The sequence below is a fragment of the Culicoides brevitarsis genome, chromosome 1, assembly GCF_036172545.1.
Source record: "Culicoides brevitarsis isolate CSIRO-B50_1 chromosome 1, AGI_CSIRO_Cbre_v1, whole genome shotgun sequence".
Classification (NCBI taxonomy): domain Eukaryota; kingdom Metazoa; phylum Arthropoda; class Insecta; order Diptera; family Ceratopogonidae; genus Culicoides; species Culicoides brevitarsis.
In genome coordinates this window covers 24034535-24053066 of record NC_087085.1, presented here as the reverse complement: position 1 = coordinate 24053066, position 18532 = coordinate 24034535, and the positions used below count along the sequence as shown (strand labels likewise).

At 29.6% G+C, this 18532-nt stretch overlaps 1 protein-coding gene across 2 annotated transcripts; it reads right to left on the bottom strand.

Moving 5' to 3' along the window:
- Positions 1 to 8148: 8148 nt before the first annotated feature.
- On the bottom strand, positions 8149 to 15407 carry LOC134838210 (synaptic vesicle glycoprotein 2A-like). Of its 2 annotated transcripts, XM_063853685.1 has the most exons (10): positions 15329 to 15407; positions 15152 to 15271; positions 15006 to 15081; positions 14232 to 14289; positions 13978 to 14168; positions 13630 to 13915; positions 13220 to 13579; positions 11000 to 11272; positions 8479 to 8617; positions 8149 to 8423 (listed from the first exon to the last, which is right to left on the bottom strand). In XM_063853685.1, the coding sequence occupies exons 2-10, from the start codon at positions 15261 to 15263 to the stop codon at positions 8386 to 8388; spliced, it is 1533 nt and encodes a 510-aa protein (XP_063709755.1). In that variant the 5' UTR covers positions 15264 to 15271; positions 15329 to 15407; the 3' UTR covers positions 8149 to 8385. The 2 variants fall into 2 exon arrangements, with proteins under 2 accessions (XP_063709755.1, XP_063709756.1); XM_063853686.1 differs by lacking the exons at positions 15006 to 15081; positions 15152 to 15271; positions 15329 to 15407 and having other exon boundaries at positions 13978 to 14190; positions 14232 to 14290.
- Positions 15408 to 18532: the final 3125 nt, after the last annotated feature.

Below are 18532 nucleotides of genomic sequence, written 5' to 3'. Positions count from 1 at the left end.
GACTCTTTGCCAAGTCAAATTATTAAAACTGGAAAGAAAATTATAAAAACCAATACGACAGTTACTGAATTTGAAGAAGAAGAACCTGATGTGCAAATTGTAAAACAGCCTTCTGACTCTCGAAAAATAATCACGAAGAAAATAACAAATTACACGATATCTGAAGATGCAGATGACTCTTTGCCAAGTCAAATTATTAAAACTGGAAAGAAAATTATAAAAACCAATACGACAGTTACTGAATTTGAAGAAGAAGAACCTGATGTGCAAATTGTAAAACAGCCTTCTGACTCTCGAAAAATAATCACGAAGAAAATAACAAATTACACGATATCTGAAGATGCAGATGACTCTTTGCCAAGTCAAATTATTAAAACTGGAAAGAAAATTATAAAAACCAATACGACAGTTACTGAATTTGAAGAAGAAGAACCCAATATGCAAATTGTAAAACAGCCTTCTGACTCTCGAAAAATAATCACGAAGAAAATAACAAATTACACGATATCTGAAGATGCAGATGACTCTTTGCCAAGTCAAATTATTAAAACTGGAAAGAAAATTATAAAAACCAATACGACAGTTACTGAATTTGAAGAAGAAGAACCTGATGTGCAAATTGTAAAACAGCCTTCTGACTCTCGAAAAATAATCACGAAGAAAATAACAAATTACACGATATCTGAAGATGCAGATGACTCCTTGCCAAGTCAAAATATTAACACTGGAACGAAAATTATAAAAACCAATACGACAGTTACTGAATTTGAAGAAGAAGAACCTGATGTGCAAATTGTAAAACAGCCTTCTGACTCTCGAAAAATAATCACGAAGAAAATAACAAATTACACGATATCTGAAGATGCAGATGACTCTTTGCCAAGTCAAATTATTAAAACTGGAAAGAAAATTATAAAAACCAATACGACAGTTACTGAATTTGAAGAAGAAGAACCTGATGTGCAAATTGTAAAACAGCCTTCTGACTCTCGAAAAATAATCACGAAGAAAATAACAAATTACACGATATCTGAAGATGCAGATGACTCTTTGCCAAGTCAAAAAATTAACACTGGAAAGAAAATTATAAAAACCAATACGACAGTTACTGAATTTGAAGAAGAAGAACCCAATATGCAAATTGTAAAACAGCCTTCTGACTCTCGAAAAATAATCACGAAGAAAATAACAAATTACACGATATCTGAAGATGCAGATGACTCTTTGCCAAGTCAAATTATTAAAACTGGAAAGAAAATTATAAAAACCAATACGACAGTTACTGAATTTGAAGAAGAAGAACCTGATGTGCAAATTGTAAAACAGCCTTCTGACTCTCGAAAAATAATCACGAAGAAAATAACAAATTACACGATATCTGAAGATGCAGATGACTCCTTGCCAAGTCAAAAAATTAACACTGGAAAGAAAATTATAAAAACCAATACGACAGTTACTGAATTTGAAGAAGAAGAACCTGATGTGCAAATTGTAAAACAGCCTTCTGACTCTCGAAAAATAATCACGAAGAAAATAACAAATTACACGATATCTGAAGATGCAGATGACTCTTTGCCAAGTCAAATTATTAACACTGGAAAGAAAATTATAAAAACCAATACGACAGTTACTGAATTTGAAGAAGAAGAACCTGATGTGCAAATTGTAAAACAGCCTTCTGACTCTCGAAAAATAATCACGAAGAAAATAACAAATTACACGATATCTGAAGATGCAGATGACTCTTTGCCAAGTCAAATTATTAAAACTGGAAAGAAAATTATAAAAACCAATACGACAGTTACTGAATTTGAAGAAGAAGAACCTGATGTGCAAATTGTAAAACAGCCTTCTGACTCTCGAAAAATAATCACGAAGAAAATAACAAATTACACGATATCTGAAGATGCAGATGACTCTTTGCCAAGTCAAATTATTAAAACTGGAAAGAAAATTATAAAAACCAATACGACAGTTACTGAATTTGAAGAAGAAGAACCTGATGTGCAAATTGTAAAACAGCCTTCTGACTCTCGAAAAATAATCACGAAGAAAATAACAAATTACACGATATCTGAAGATGCAGATGACTCCTTGCCAAGTCAAATTATTAACACTGGAAAGAAAATTATAAAAACCAATACGACAGTTACTGAATTTGAAGAAGAAGAACCTGATGTGCAAGTTGTAAAACAGCCTTCTGATTCTCGAAAAATAATCACGAAGAAAATAACAAATTACACGATATCTGAAGATGCAGATGACTCCTTGCCAAGTCAAAACATTAACACTGGAAAGAAAATTATAAAAACCAATACGACAGTTACTGAATTTGAAGAAGAAGAACCCAATATGCAAATTGTAAAACAGCCTTCTGACTCTCGAAAAATAATCACGAAGAAAATAACAAATTACACGATATCTGAAGATGCAGATGACTCTTTGCCAAGTCAAATTATTAAAACTGGAAAGAAAATTATAAAAACCAATACGACAGTTACTGAATTTGAAGAAGAAGAACCTGATGTGCAAATTGTAAAACAGCCTTCTGACTCTCGAAAAATAATCACGAAGAAAATAACAAATTACACGATATCTGAAGATGCAGATGACTCTTTGCCAAGTCAAATTATTAAAACTGGAAAGAAAATTATAAAAACCAATACGACAGTTACTGAATTTGAAGAAGAAGAACCTGATGTGCAAATTGTAAAACAGCCTTCTGACTCTCGAAAAATAATCACGAAGAAAATAACAAATTACACGATATCTGAAGATGCAGATGACTCTTTGCCAAGTCAAATTATTAACACTGGAAAGAAAATTATAAAAACCAATACGACAGTTACTGAATTTGAAGAAGAAGAACCTGATGTGCAAATTGTAAAACAGCCTTCTGACTCTCGAAAAATAATCACGAAGAAAATAACAAATTACACGATATCTGAAGATGCAGATGACTCTTTGCCAAGTCAAATTATTAAAACTGGAAAGAAAATTATAAAAACCAATACGACAGTTACTGAATTTGAAGAAGAAGAACCCAATATGCAAATTGTAAAACAGCCTTCTGACTCTCGAAAAATAATCACGAAGAAAATAACAAATTACACGATATCTGAAGATGCAGATGACTCTTTGCCAAGTCAAATTATTAAAACTGGAAAGAAAATTATAAAAACCAATACGACAGTTACTGAATTTGAAGAAGAAGAACCTGATGTGCAAGTTGTAAAACAGCCTTCTGATTCTCGAAAAATAATCACGAAGAAAATAACAAATTACACGATATCTGAAGATGCAGATGACTCCTTGCCAAGTCAAAACATTAACACTGGAAAGAAAATTATAAAAACCAATACGACAGTTACTGAATTTGAAGAAGAAGAACCTGATGTGCAAATTGTAAAACAGCCTTCTGACTCTCGAAAAATAATCACGAAGAAAATAACAAATTACACGATATCTGAAGATGCAGATGACTCCTTGCCAAGTCAAATTATTAAAACTGGAAAGAAAATTATAAAAACCAATACGACAGTTACTGAATTTGAAGAAGAAGAACCCAATATGCAAATTGTAAAACAGCCTTCTGACTCTCGAAAAATAATCACGAAGAAAATAACAAATTACACGATATCTGAAGATGCAGATGACTCTTTGCCAAGTCAAATTATTAAAACTGGAAAGAAAATTATAAAAACCAATACGACAGTTACTGAATTTGAAGAAGAAGAACCTGATGTGCAAATTGTAAAACAGCCTTCTGACTCTCGAAAAATAATCACGAAGAAAATAACAAATTACACGATATCTGAAGATGCAGATGACTCCTTGCCAAGTCAAAAAATTAAAACTGGAAAGAAAATTATAAAAACCAATACGACAGTTACTGAATTTGAAGAAGAAGAACCTGATGTGCAAGTTGTAAAACAGCCTTCTGATTCTCGAAAAATAATCACGAAGAAAATAACAAATTACACGATATCTGAAGATGCAGATGACTCCTTGCCAAGTCAAAAAATTAACACTGGAAAGAAAATTATAAAAACCAATACGACAGTTACTGAATTTGAAGAAGAAGAACCTGATGTGCAAATTGTAAAACAGCCTTCTGACTCTCGAAAAATAATCACGAAGAAAATAACAAATTACACGATATCTGAAGATGCAGATGACTCCTTGCCAAGTCAAAAAATTAACACTGGAAAGAAAATTATAAAAACCAATACGACAGTTACTGAATTTGAAGAAGAAGAACCCAATATGCAAATTGTAAAACAGCCTTCTGACTCTCGAAAAATAATCACGAAGAAAATAACAAATTACACGATATCTGAAGATGCAGATGACTCTTTACCAAGTCAAATTATTAAAACTGGAAAGAAAATTATAAAAACCAATACGACAGTTACTGAATTTGAAGAAGAAGAACCTGATGTGCAAGTTGTAAAACAGCCTTCTGATTCTCGAAAAATAATCACGAAGAAAATAACAAATTACACGATATCTGAAGATGCAGATGACTCTTTGCCAAGTCAAAAAATTAACACTGGAAAGAAAATTATAAAAACCAATACGACAGTTACTGAATTTGAAGAAGAAGAACCTGATGTGCAAATTGTAAAACAGCCTTCTGACTCTCGAAAAATAATCACGAAGAAAATAACAAATTACACGATATCTGAAGATGCAGATGACTCTTTGCCAAGTCAAATTATTAAAACTGGAAAGAAAATTATAAAAACCAATACGACAGTTACTGAATTTGAAGAAGAAGAACCTGATGTGCAAGTTGTAAAACAGCCTTCTGATTCTCGAAAAATAATCACGAAGAAAATAACAAATTACACGATATCTGAAGATGCAGATGACTCCTTGCCAAGTCAAAAAATTAACACTGGAAAGAAAATTATAAAAACCAATACGACAGTTACTGAATTTGAAGAAGAAGAACCTGATGTGCAAATTGTAAAACAGCCTTCTGATTCTCGAAAAATAATCACGAAGAAAATAACAAATTACACGATATCTGAAGATGCAGATGACTCTTTGCCAAGTCAAATTATAAAAACTGGAAAGAAAATTATAAAAACCAATACGACAGTTACTGAATTTGAAGAAGAAGAACCCAATATGAAAATAACAAATTACACGATATCTGAAGATGCAGATGACTCTTTGCCAAGTCAAATTATAAAAACTGGAAAGAAAATTATAAAAACCAATACGACAGTTACTGAATTTGAAGAAGAAGAACCCAATATGCAAATTGTAAAACAGCCTTCTGACTCTCGAAAAATAATCACGAAGAAAATAACAAATTACACGATATCTGAAGATGCAGATGACTCTTTGCCAAGTCAAATTATTAAAACTGGAAAGAAAATTATAAAAACCAATACGACAGTTACTGAATTTGAAGAAGAAGAACCTGATGTGCAAATTGTAAAACAGCCTTCTGACTCTCGAAAAATAATCACGAAGAAAATAACAAATTACACGATATCTGAAGATGCAGATGACTCCTTGCCAAGTCAAAAAATTAAAACTGGAAAGAAAATTATAAAAACCAATACGACAGTTACTGAATTTGAAGAAGAAGAACCTGATGTGCAAGTTGTAAAACAGCCTTCTGATTCTCGAAAAATAATCACGAAGAAAATAACAAATTACACGATATATGAAGATGCAGATGACTCTTTGCCAAGTCAAAAAATTAACACTGGAAAGAAAATTATAAAAACCAATACGACAGTTACTGAATTTGAAGAAGAAGAACCTGATGTGCAAATTGTAAAACAGCCTTCTGACTCTCGAAAAATAATCACGAAGAAAATAACAAATTACACGATATCTGAAGATGCAGATGACTCTTTGCCAAGTCAAATTATTAAAACTGGAAAGAAAATTATAAAAACCAATACGACAGTTACTGAATTTGAAGAAGAAGAACCTGATGTGCAAGTTGTAAAACAGCCTTCTGATTCTCGAAAAATAATCACGAAGAAAATAACAAATTACACGATATCTGAAGATGCAGATGACTCTTTGCCAAGTCAAAAAATTAACACTGGAAAGAAAATTATAAAAACCAATACGACAGTTACTGAATTTGAAGAAGAAGAACCTGATGTGCAAATTGTAAAACAGCCTTCTGATTCTCGAAAAATAATCACGAAGAAAATAACAAATTACACGATATCTGAAGATGCAGATGACTCTTTGCCAAGTCAAATTATTAACACTGGAAAGAAAATTATAAAAACCAATACGACAGTTACTGAATTTGAAGAAGAAGAACCCAATATGCAAATTGTAAAACAGCCTTCTGACTCTCGAAAAATAATCACGAAGAAAATAACAAATTACACGATATCTGAAGATGCAGATGACTCTTTGCCAAGTCAAATTATTAAAACTGGAAAGAAAATTATAAAAACCAATACGACAGTTACTGAATTTGAAGAAGAAGAACCTGATGTGCAAGTTGTAAAACAGCCTTCTGATTCTCGAAAAATAATCACGAAGAAAATAACAAATTACACGATATCTGAAGATGCAGATGACTCTTTGCCAAGTCAAATTATTAAAACTGGAAAGAAAATTATAAAAACCAATACGACAGTTACTGAATTTGAAGAAGAAGAACCTGATGTGCAAATTGTAAAACAGCCTTCTGACTCTCGAAAAATAATCACGAAGAAAATAACTAATTACACGATATCTGAAGATGCAGATGACTCCTTGCCAAGTCAAACAATTAAAACTGGAAAGACAATTATGAAAACCAATACGATAGTTACTGAATTTGAACAAGAACCTGAAAAGCCAACACATATGATACAGACTTTTAATCATCCTTCTCAAAAAATAATTCAGAATGTGAGTAATTATTTTGTGGATGAATCGGAAAATCCTATTCTTGACAGACAAGCTTACATTAATAACAAGCTTGACAATCTTAAGATTACAAACTACACGTCATCTGAGAATAAAGTTGATTCCATTTCAAATCAAAAATTATCAGACTTCGATAACTCCAAATTAATATATAAATATGTTACTGAATTTAATAACTCAAAAGAAAACTTTAATGTTACATATAAGAAGCAAATGAATGTAGGAATATTATACATTGTTCTTCATATATCTTGCAGTAAAAATGAATTAAGAAATGGTATCTGCATATTCTCAAACATAGTGAAAAAGTCAGGATTTATATATATTTTATCTCCAGAATCACGAAATGATGATTTGAATAATGTTCATCGTATCATATTTACCAATAGTTCACTAGATGAATTACCAATTGGTATTTTTCAAAACTTTCATAAACTAAAGTCAATTTCAATCAAAGGTTTGGGACTGAAAACTTTATATTCGTATACTTTTAAAAATGCTGATGAATTAATAGACATAGATTTATCAGAAAATGTAATTGATAATATTTTTAACTCATTTGGCGCAACTCCAAAATTATCAAAACTAAACTTATCACACAATTCTCTATCTGAGTTGCACAACCATAGTTTTTCTGGATTACTTAATTTAAAAGATTTGGACTTATCACACAATAACTTGAAAACTTTAAAACGATGTTTTATGAGTAATTTGAAAAATATTGTAAATCTTAATTTGAGTGGTAATTCTATTGAAAATTTAGAAGAAAATTTGTTTTTAGATAATCGAAATCTCAACCATTTAAACCTTTCAAAAAATAAATTAAAAATAGTCGATAATTTTTTGTTAAATTTGAATTCCTTAAAACATTTGAATATTGCTCAAAATAGTTTATTAAAATTAAATGCTTCGTTCTTGCCAATTCAATTAAAAAGCATAGGCTTGAATCATAATAAGTTTAGATGTGATTATTTAAATCATACAATTTTATATTTGAATGAACATAACATAAAAATTTTGGATCAATTAAATGTTGATACTAATGAACTGTCAAATGTTAATGGAATATCTTGTATTCCTTTGGATTTAGAAAATAAATCTTACACAAACGATTGTTGTATTTGTGTAAAAGAAGATATATCTATTTTGCAAAAGAAATACGCGAATTTGGAAGACGAATTACGTCAATTAAAAACTCAAACAAGAAATTACACAAACTTTATGATTGATGAAAAAATCGGGGTAATGTCAAAATATCTCGAAAATTTAATTATGGATATAATAAAAAATAAGAAATAATAAAGGGTTAAAAAACATCTTTATATGTATGTATTATATTAAGTTTTGGCATGAGAAAAATATTATTCAAATAAAATTTCATTTTACTAACCACAATAGTTTGTGATTATTTCTGATAATTAAAAAATTCTGAAACAAATCCGTATTGATAAAAACGGATCACAAATGACAATTCTTAGTTTCTTATCGCGCAGGAAGAAAAAAGTTTAAAAAAGCTGAAACTAAATATAATATCGTTAAATTACGAATGAATTAACATTATTGTAAAAAATTTACCAACTATCAATGATGTTATAAACCCAAAAGTTTCCTCGCAGTATTTCTCGATGGTGAGCCCGATTAAACTACTTCCAAGTGAAGTACCAATTCTTGCAATCATTAGAATACAACAAACCGCCATTGCTCTTACATGAGTCTTAAAATATTGTAAATAAAGTTTTTAGGTTTATATCCCGGACGGAAAAGATAAATCGCACAACTGCAGTTTTTGGCGAAAATTGAGTTAAGAATGAGAAAATATGCTTAAAGACGAGTATTTTAAGATATATTGAGACATTTTCAAAATTTTTTAAAAAATATGAGTTTTATTTCAATATGCCAGATCACACAATTGCAACGAAAATGATAAATCGCACAAATGCATACAAATTGCTAACAAGTCAAATTTCAAAAATTCTCCAAATCATTTTTTGTTTTGTTTATGCTTTGTTATTGCATAAAAAGTCAATTGAACCAAAAAAATGTGGAAAAATCATAAAACTGGAAGCAGTGGCGGATCCAGGAGCAAATTTACGGGGGGGGCGATTTCATACAAAATCCAAAATTTTAATAATTTTTTTCTCATATTTTTGACATTTATATGGAATTTTAGGCTATTACGGGGGGGCGAATGCCTCGCCGCCCCCCCCTGGATCCACCTTTGACTGGAAGAAATTTTATATGAAATTTTGTGCAATTTTGCGATTTATCCTTTTTCTCAACGAAAAATTTCCCAAAACTACCCCTTACTGATTAGATAAGAAATTTTTCTGCACAAAAACTGTTTTTATTGGCCAATCATTTACTTTTGTTAACTTGAAAATAAAGAAATAGTTTATAAATAAATTTTAACAGCTCAAAAACCGTAAAAAAACTTTAAATCGTTTTTTCTCAGTTTGTTAAAAACTGCAGTTGTGCGATTTATTATTTTCGTCCCGGATGTATACCGTTGAGTTTTATTCGACTTAACTACAACTTTATTTAAGAATTTTTGTCTCTAAAAGTTAGTTCATCGTGTTCTATGATCAAAATCCCCACGATACCTAAAATTTGAGCGAAACGGATCAACATTTTTCGCTCAAATTTTAGGTATCGTGGGGATTTTGATCAGAGAATACGATGAACTAACTTTTAAAGACAAAAAAAAATTTTTGTGGCAAAAAAAAAATTCTTAAATAAAGTTGTAGTTAAGAGACTGTTTTACCGGATCTAAAATTTATTTTGAAAAATAAAATGAAACTTTACACATCGTATTTATCTACGCATTTGAGAAAGAAGTTAAAAATTTACGGTGGAGCAGGGTAGTTTTTTAAATGGCTTGACCGCGGTCAGAAATGAGTCCTTTGAATTTCATACTGGATAATTGTAAACTACCTTTGTAAATACTGGAGAATGGAACTCAGCTTTATATCTTTCATCCTAATCAAGCGCTTTTAAAAGTCACTCCGTTTTTTTTAAAGGGGATTTATAGTCTCATACCGACGACCTTAAATACGCCGACAATTTAATTCGCTATTTAGTCTGAACTAATTCCTAAAAGGGTGATATATGAAATATGATCAAAAAGAACTCTTGGAAAATGTTATGTTTCTTATATTCACCCCATTACAGCCTAAACTGAATTAGCTTGCAAAAGCTTGAAGTTGAGTTTTTCTTAAAGATTGGAAAGACTACTGGATAAAAGTTGTACTTTATATTTGTCAGTGTTAGCTGAGCTGAGATATTGAGGTCTGAAGTTTGTATAAAAATGGATAGATTTTGGTACCCTTCAGCTTCGAGATACGGCATCAACCCGTCATATTTTTATAAATATTTTCCCTTTTCGCAATGTACATTAACAAATTATTAAGCTTGTTGGAAAGCTTATGAAAAAAGCAATTTGATAAGAACTACAGATATGCTTTGAATGTTAGGCTTTTCAGGCTTTTAAATATTATTTTGAGTACAGTTTTCAAAAAATTCAATTTTTTATGATATTTAACGAAAAGTTTTAATTGTAAGTAAATCTATTTCGTGTTTTGAGAAAAAGCCTTAATTTTCATTCTGAAAATGATTATATTATTAAATTAGTTAGTTGTTAAACTTTTCTTTTGGTTAAGAAAGCAACATGATGAATTATTTTTCTACCTGAAGATAAAACAACTTAAAACTTAAACTTAAAAAGTCAATTAGTTGTTTACGTTTTTTTCATCACATTTTCGGGTAAAAAAGTTCTTGTTTTCAAGAATGAAGTGAAATAATTTTGACTTAACTCAAATTGAAGTAACTTTTATTAGGTCTTTACTGTTTTACTATTTAATTAAAACTATCCCGATATTTAGTGCAGCTTATGGAAGGTACTTTGGAGAATGTCAATGAAAACCCTTAAAAACTTCAAAAAGTCAACCCCTGCCTTTTGGATAAGGCCGGAGGGTGCTTTTTTTCCAGTATAATTAATTTATTCACCTAACGTATTTTTCAATATAAATTTTTAAATACGATAAAAAACACTGATTTATACAATTTTTCTGCAACTATTTAAATGGATATATATATTTACCGGAAAAAGCATTACTGCTGCGCTACTTATTACACTTATCATCAATCCTGACAATACCAGAAAAGATGAAAAGTATATAATTTGTAAACTTAAATTTGTAGTCCATTGTAGTAGAAAACCAGATACAGATGAACCCAATAAAGAAAGTTCTAAAATTAATCCTCTGCCACAATATTTCATTAACACGGAAATAATTATATATCCAAATGTATAGTACAGTCCGACAATAATAGAATTTACGAAAGCTTCGGAAGACAAAATGTTGTTGCATTCCTAAATAAAAATAAAACAAAACTTTATTAGGCCATTAAAATCCACAATATCTTACATCCTGGTATTTATCACTTGTAGGTGAGTTCTAATCAAAATAAGTGGGAATGTGGGTATGAGTGGAATGAGTATCTTTTAATGTAAGAAAGTTCTCTTTTCTCTATAAATGTCAAGAAGCTTAGGCAAGATAATTTATCTTTACAAATTTGATAATTTTTCACTAATAATTCAAAAATGTATGGAAATATCGATTTTTCAACTGATTTTTTAACGGTAATTTTGATCGGAATTTATGTCAAAAATGTACTAAAATTTGAAACATTTAGCACTATTGTTTTGACCTAAATTGAACTTCTGGGGCGCTGGCTTTTGATTCGTTTTATATGTTAAAATTCTTTTCATGTACAAAAAATGTGCCATTTTGAAAGCAAAAGAAGGGTAAAATGGGTCTGAATGTGGAAGTTTTGTATTCTATTGATATTATATAGATTAACCAAGCATATTAATTTATAACTTGATACAATTGGAGAGGAAAAAGAACCCTCCAGCTCTATTTTTTTCTAACACGTATTTATATAATCCCAATTTCGACCTGATGATGATGATTTCGGGTATATCTTCACCTCAGCCCATTTTATTTTGGGCTTATTGTGGATCGTCAATTTCGACCTATTAATGTACAGTATTTGTGTGCCTGCATATATGTGTAAATGTGTTTATTTTAAGGATAAGAGTTTCTGCAAATCAATAGAATACAAAACTTCCACATTTGAACTGATTTATACCCCATTTTGCCCTCCAAATGGTTAAAAATTCGAAGTTTTTGATCTTTTCGAACTTTATGTCCCCCTGACGTACAGTATTCATATAGGTATACATGCTTGAGTATATGCGTTGGAAAGCTTAGAGTCTCTACTTTACAACAGTATAACACATATTGATATTGTACTGTAAAATTCGAAAGATATTCAATGTTTAGTAAAAATAGCCATATCTAGAACGTTGCTGAGGACCCCTAAAATCGATATTTTGACTTTAAATTGCCATAACTCCTGTAAAATACTTTGTACTATACAAATGGTATATACCAAAATTTAGGAAATTTTCTCAGCTTTTCAATGGTACCACTCAGCTTGACATTAGTCTTACATTTGTTAGAGCTATGAGTGAAAAATGGAAAATGTCTCTCAATCCTAAGTGGAAAAATGACATTTTCATGTATAACTCTCGATTAGCTCAACTCTGGATTTTGAAATTAGGTTTTTTAGAAAGCTTAGGCCCTGACGAGTCCATCATAGCGTCCATTATAGCGAGGGTGTGTTAATTTTTATGAAATAACGAATTTTTGTGACGTGGTGACGTCTCCTCAAAATGCCATTGGTGCCCATCGATGAGCATTCTTGAATGCACCCATTTAAATTTGAATTTTTTTTAATAATAAAATTGAACTAAAATTTCCAAACATAGAAATTTAAGAAAAAAGAGTTTAATTTGGACACGTGACCAAAATTTTCGTCTTGGTTTGCTATTGAAGAAAGTCAAATTCATTTCTAATAGGTTTAAAAACAGTTTCTAAAGTTTAGTGAATCGATTTTCAATCAAAATTCTCCTGAGTTTTTTCTACAAAATCGTAGGGATGACATAAAGTGAAATAATTAAATTTAATGACCTTAATAACTAAATATTCATCTTACATATTAAAATTTCAATCTATATTATATGAATATAATATGCATATAATTTTCAAAAATTAATATCAAAAATTTTATCATTAATCGATGAAAAAAATAACCCAATAAGTGTGTTTTTGTTTAATTTATACAATTTAATGTTCAATTCATTCTCAAATTTTCGATATTTAATATGAAAAAAATGTACATACAAATAATATGCATATGCATATAATATAGAAAAAAATAATTTTGTTCGCAGCTTATCTAACGATAATACCTTATTACTTATAAGAGTGTTGCTCCCTTGATGTAGGTTTTTTTTAAATATACTACATATGGTTCCTGTTGTATTTGAATAATATAATTGATTCAAAATCTCAGGAAACCACAATCCCATACCTCCTGATGAAATAAAAATACTTGTTTGAATATATATAGCAATTAAAAAATGTTTAACGAATGGAGGTTTTAATAGCTGCTTTGTTTGATTCAAAATATTTTGTATTTCAGATACATCATTGTTTAACCGGTCTGCATCAATTTCACGTGCTAATCTTTTTACAGGATAATTTCTAGAGTCGCCTGTATTTGTTTTATGAATCCAATTTAATACTTCTAAAGTTTCTTTTTCCAAACCCTAAAATTTACAATAATAAAAAGTGATGATGATGGTATGATTTATTATACTTGGCTGATAAGAAACTTTGGACTTTCAGGAAAGAATGTTAAAAGTAATGCTGCTATTAGCCCAGGTAAAGTGTATACAATTAAAATTAGTCGCCAAGAGTGAAAAACAAGTTGTCCATATAATAAGATATTTATATCCAATGATAATATGTACCAAGCCACAGCTGGCGCTAAGGTCATTGATATACCAGTACCACAGCTACACCAAGCCATGACTGTTGGACGATGTTTTAGCGTGTTGAATTCACCTAAATAGGGATACATACCACCTGAAGAAGCTGAAACACTGAGTTTTTTTAGATTATCAAATATGGAGATATTATGGTTAGGTTTAAAAATGTATCTTACAAAAACCCAGTCCAGAATCGAAAGAATAGAAACCAATAAAATGTCGGAGCTAAGCTTGAACACAAGGCCATTAAACTAGTTGCTATTAATGTACGAATCATTACTTTTCGTCTTCCATATTTATCACAAATATACCCCCACATGTATGAAGGAATCATGATTCCAAAATAACCACTGCTTGTGAGTAAACCCTAATATTAGTAATATTTTGAACTAAATACAACCTTTATTTAAAGTTTAACTTTAAGATTTACCTTATCAAAAGAAGTTAATTCCAAATCACATTGCGCAGGAGTCATCAATATCATCATTCTAAATGAATAATATAATTAGTGCTTTTTTAGAAGGAAAAAATAGTTAAAAATATACAAGATCAAAGAAGCACCTACCGTGCTCTTTAAAGGAAATGTGAACTGTGAACGTTAATAACTTTTGAACCATATAAAATATATATCAAATATTTAATCAGCGTCACAATAATGTGGCGAGTGCAGCAATCCGCTGCAGGCGCAAAAATTAAAAAGGTTTTTCGAAAAAAGGACAAAAATGATACTTTTTTGTTCAATAAATTTAATTTTTTACCGCATTTCGAAGAAAAATGCAGTATTACCCAGTCCTCTGTCTGGTGATGTGCGTCATGTCGTTGGTGTGCCCTACGCAAGTGTGTCGTGTCCTTAGGGCGTCGTGTCAAAATGATGTTGGCGTGGAAAAGTGTGTAGTGTCAAAATTAGATTGGCGTGGGCAAGTGTGTCGTATCATATGTATTTAAATTAAATGTTTTGCTCGACGTGCTTCTAAATTTTATGCCTGAATTCGAATTTTTGAACGTTCTCTCGATAGGTATCACAAAATGGACATTTTTTGTGCGGTAAAAAATAAAGTAATAACATGGAACATATACCACAATTTGATGAAAATCAAAATAAAAATTTAAGAAATTTCATCACAAGAATTTCAAGAAAGAAAATCACAGCTGGTTACACACTGTAGGTGCTCTTTTGGTCCTGATCGATTTTAATAATAAGTACCCCATTGTTTCGTTTAACGTTGAAATAAGTATCAATGCACAGATTAATACTAGTTGATATTGCACTCTACCAAATCCTGAAATATTGATCATCATTAATTTTATAGATTTTCACCGTTCACCTTTATCATTTATTAGAATAAAAACCAATAATCGTTAATGCATCATCAAAAGACCATTCTTTTTCCTCCGTGAAAGATTCTTCTTGAAATCTAGGATCTTCAGCTGCATTTTGTTCATCGGTTACACTAGACACCATTAAAGTAACTAACACCGAAATTAAAGATTTTTTACGAATTTTATGTTTTAATTAAGTATTATTACTTCATTTAACTGCTAAATCAATTTTAATTCAAGCACTGTTTGATAAAATTTTGAAAATTTACCGAAAACTTACTGTTCTGACAAATGGTAGGTTATCATTATACAAACATTAAATATGACATAACTAGCTTATTTTTAATCTTAGGTCTTTCTTTATCTCAAAGGTGAATATGATAGACTGCACAAACGCAGTTTTGGAAATAAAAAAATTTACATAACCATATGTACGGTATATTACACAATTTTTATTACTCCATTTTTACTCCATATTTATTTTTAATTTGTTGAAAAGTTTTTTGGGATTCTTATCAGTTCAATTGGAGCTTGAAAGTAGCTGTTAATCGAATATTTATTTATTATTCAGTTAATGTTAGGAATTCAGACAGGTTTAGTTCATTTATGATCGATATTAAAATCAATTTAATTCAATTTGAAAAGCGTTTCCAAAATACGTACTAACAAACCTGAAAATGTCAGAATATTATAAAATTAGCTGAGATGAAAAAATATTTATTTGAAATGGCTCAAATTTAGTTAAACAAACATTACGCGTATTACAAATTAGTATTTGAGTAATACTCGGTTTCAGCTCAAGTGTAGTTGTAAAGTAAGTTAATATGAAATTAGGTCAAATTTTTAGAAAATTTTTACCGCATTTCATTTAAAAAAAATGCGGTATTGTGCTCGTGATGTCGTCTGTGTGGTGTGCCACTTTAATTTTGTTTGAATTAGCAGATTTGGCGAATTCTTTTCAAATGACAGATTTGACAGCATATTTAAAAAAATTATTCGTTGGAAATTTAAATTATTGTTCTTCCGTTAGAGAATGTTGTCGATGAAAATTAGTGGAAAACTTCGAGAAACTTGGAAAATTAATGGAAAATCTTGAAAAATTTCAAAATTTTAAAATGTTCAGGGGAGTCTCGTGAGTAACATGAAAAGTGAAAATTGATGAAAATTTTCGGGAAAACTTGGAAAGTTCATAAAAAATCAGAAAATTTTGAAAAATTTTAAAATGTTCGGGAGAGTCTCGTGAAAACTCGAAAAAATTATGAAAATCATTGAAAAATCATCAACACATTGAAATGCGGCTTAAAAATAAGACAAAATAGAAAATTGTTTTCCCATAAATACAATGTTTTTTATTTCGAGAATGCAAATGTGTCAAAAGCTACGTGATTAACTTTTGTTAAATAGAAAATTCTTTAAAGTGGTTTAGTGTAGTCGATATGTGTAGTCACATCTTAAATTTGGCTTTAAAATATTTGTGCATCTGTGAAGATGTGAGGCTCACTTTTGTTGACTTCTCACAATAAAATTTAAGATATCGACGCATCTTGGTCTGAACTTTTTAAATGTGTAATTAGTTTTTCGATTAAAGTTCTAAAAATGGGAAATGTGAGCCTTCAAAGTTCACAGATGTGAATGTGAACACATCTGTGCGCATCTGTGAGTTCACAGATGTGAATTTCAAATTTGATTTTTGACTTTCTGAAAGTCAAAATTTTAGAATATTTTTGAAAAATTTATCAAAATACATATGTGAATTTTTTCACTAATTTGTAACTTCAGAAGTTGTGAAATGATCGTTTTGAATCAAAATTTTTCCGTCAAAACTACGTCACTGTTGAAGATCATTGCGCTGAAAAGAAGTGTTTGTCTCGATGCAAATGTGTTATTGTGTTTTCTTTATGTATGTGTCAGACGAGTATAGGTGGACTGTATCATGTCCAGAGATACCACAAAATTGTAACCCTCTCTCAACCGTCCTGCACAATATTGTAGGAAGTTTTGAAAAGAATCAATTTAAAAAAAAATCAAAAATCATACAAACATATTTGAAAGGCTGAAAGGATAAATAGCACATAGTCATACAAACTAATAATTAAAAGTTATTTTAAGCGAAACATTTCAAGAAAAAATTGAAATTAAAATACATACCTTAAAAATCACATTTATTGTTTCATATGTGCGATTTATTCTTTTATTCGATAAAAATTACCCAAGAAGATGCGGGAATGTTAAAAATTTTAATTTTTAAGTTTTACAAAACGAAGTTTCTGAAGTTTCTGAACTTTTTAGAAAAATTTTGAAAAACAGTATTTATATTGATTTTCTTGAAATTTTATGAATTGTTTGAATATTCTAGATCTATATTACATCACATGCAACAAAAAATTCAGTTTCAACCTATTTTTACAATAAAAAAGAAAAAATAAGATAAACTACTTTGCTAAATGTTTAATTAACATTTTTAAGATTTTTTTTTGCAAATGATTAATAAAAAACTTAAAAATTTATATTTTTAGCATTCCCGCATCTCCCAAAACGCCTCCTTATTGTTACAGTAGGAAATTTTTAAGCATAAAATCGTTTTTAATAACCAATAATAGTAAATCTTAGCTCAAATATCAAGTCAAATTTTACAGCTGAAATATATTTTTGCTCCAAAACTCGCCGGAAATTTTTAACATAATCCATTAGTGCATCCTAGCTGATCAAATAACATTTTCGCATCACTGAAACCCAATAGAGAAAAACTTAAAATTGCTTTTTCATAGTTTGTCAAAAAGTGCGTATGTGCGATTTATTCTTTCAGCCCATCATTTAATAACATTCATATTTATATTAAATGTAGAAATGACGTTAAATTATAAAATTTACCAAAAAATGTGTTTTTTATAGTGTTTTATAATTTTTATTTTTTAATTTTATCAAATATTGCATGTTCCCGCAACTCCCCGAGAGCTATTAATTTTTCTGTATGCGTAACGCATTTGAATTTTGAGTTATGATTTTGCCCCACTTACCTTAATATTAATTTAATTATTTTATTTTATATGTATTTTAATTTAATTTCAGGAATCTGATGACGATGCAGATAAAAATTAGGGGTCTGTATAACTATACTAACCAATGCATATTTTGTACGTAAACATTTCCATAGAAAATAATTTTATTTTGATTAGTTAGCAACATATAGTTATTTACTGAAATCAATAAATACAACAAGTTTTTAAGTTGTAAAATAGTTATAAGTCCTCTTCAACACATTTTTATAAAATTATCATAAAATATTTAATTTTTACTAATTGGAGTTACTTTTGTAAATAATACAAAGAATTTAATATTCACTGTGAGTTTTCAGATACATTTTTTTATTTTTATTATATTAATGTAGGTACAGGTTTTTGTTATAAGATA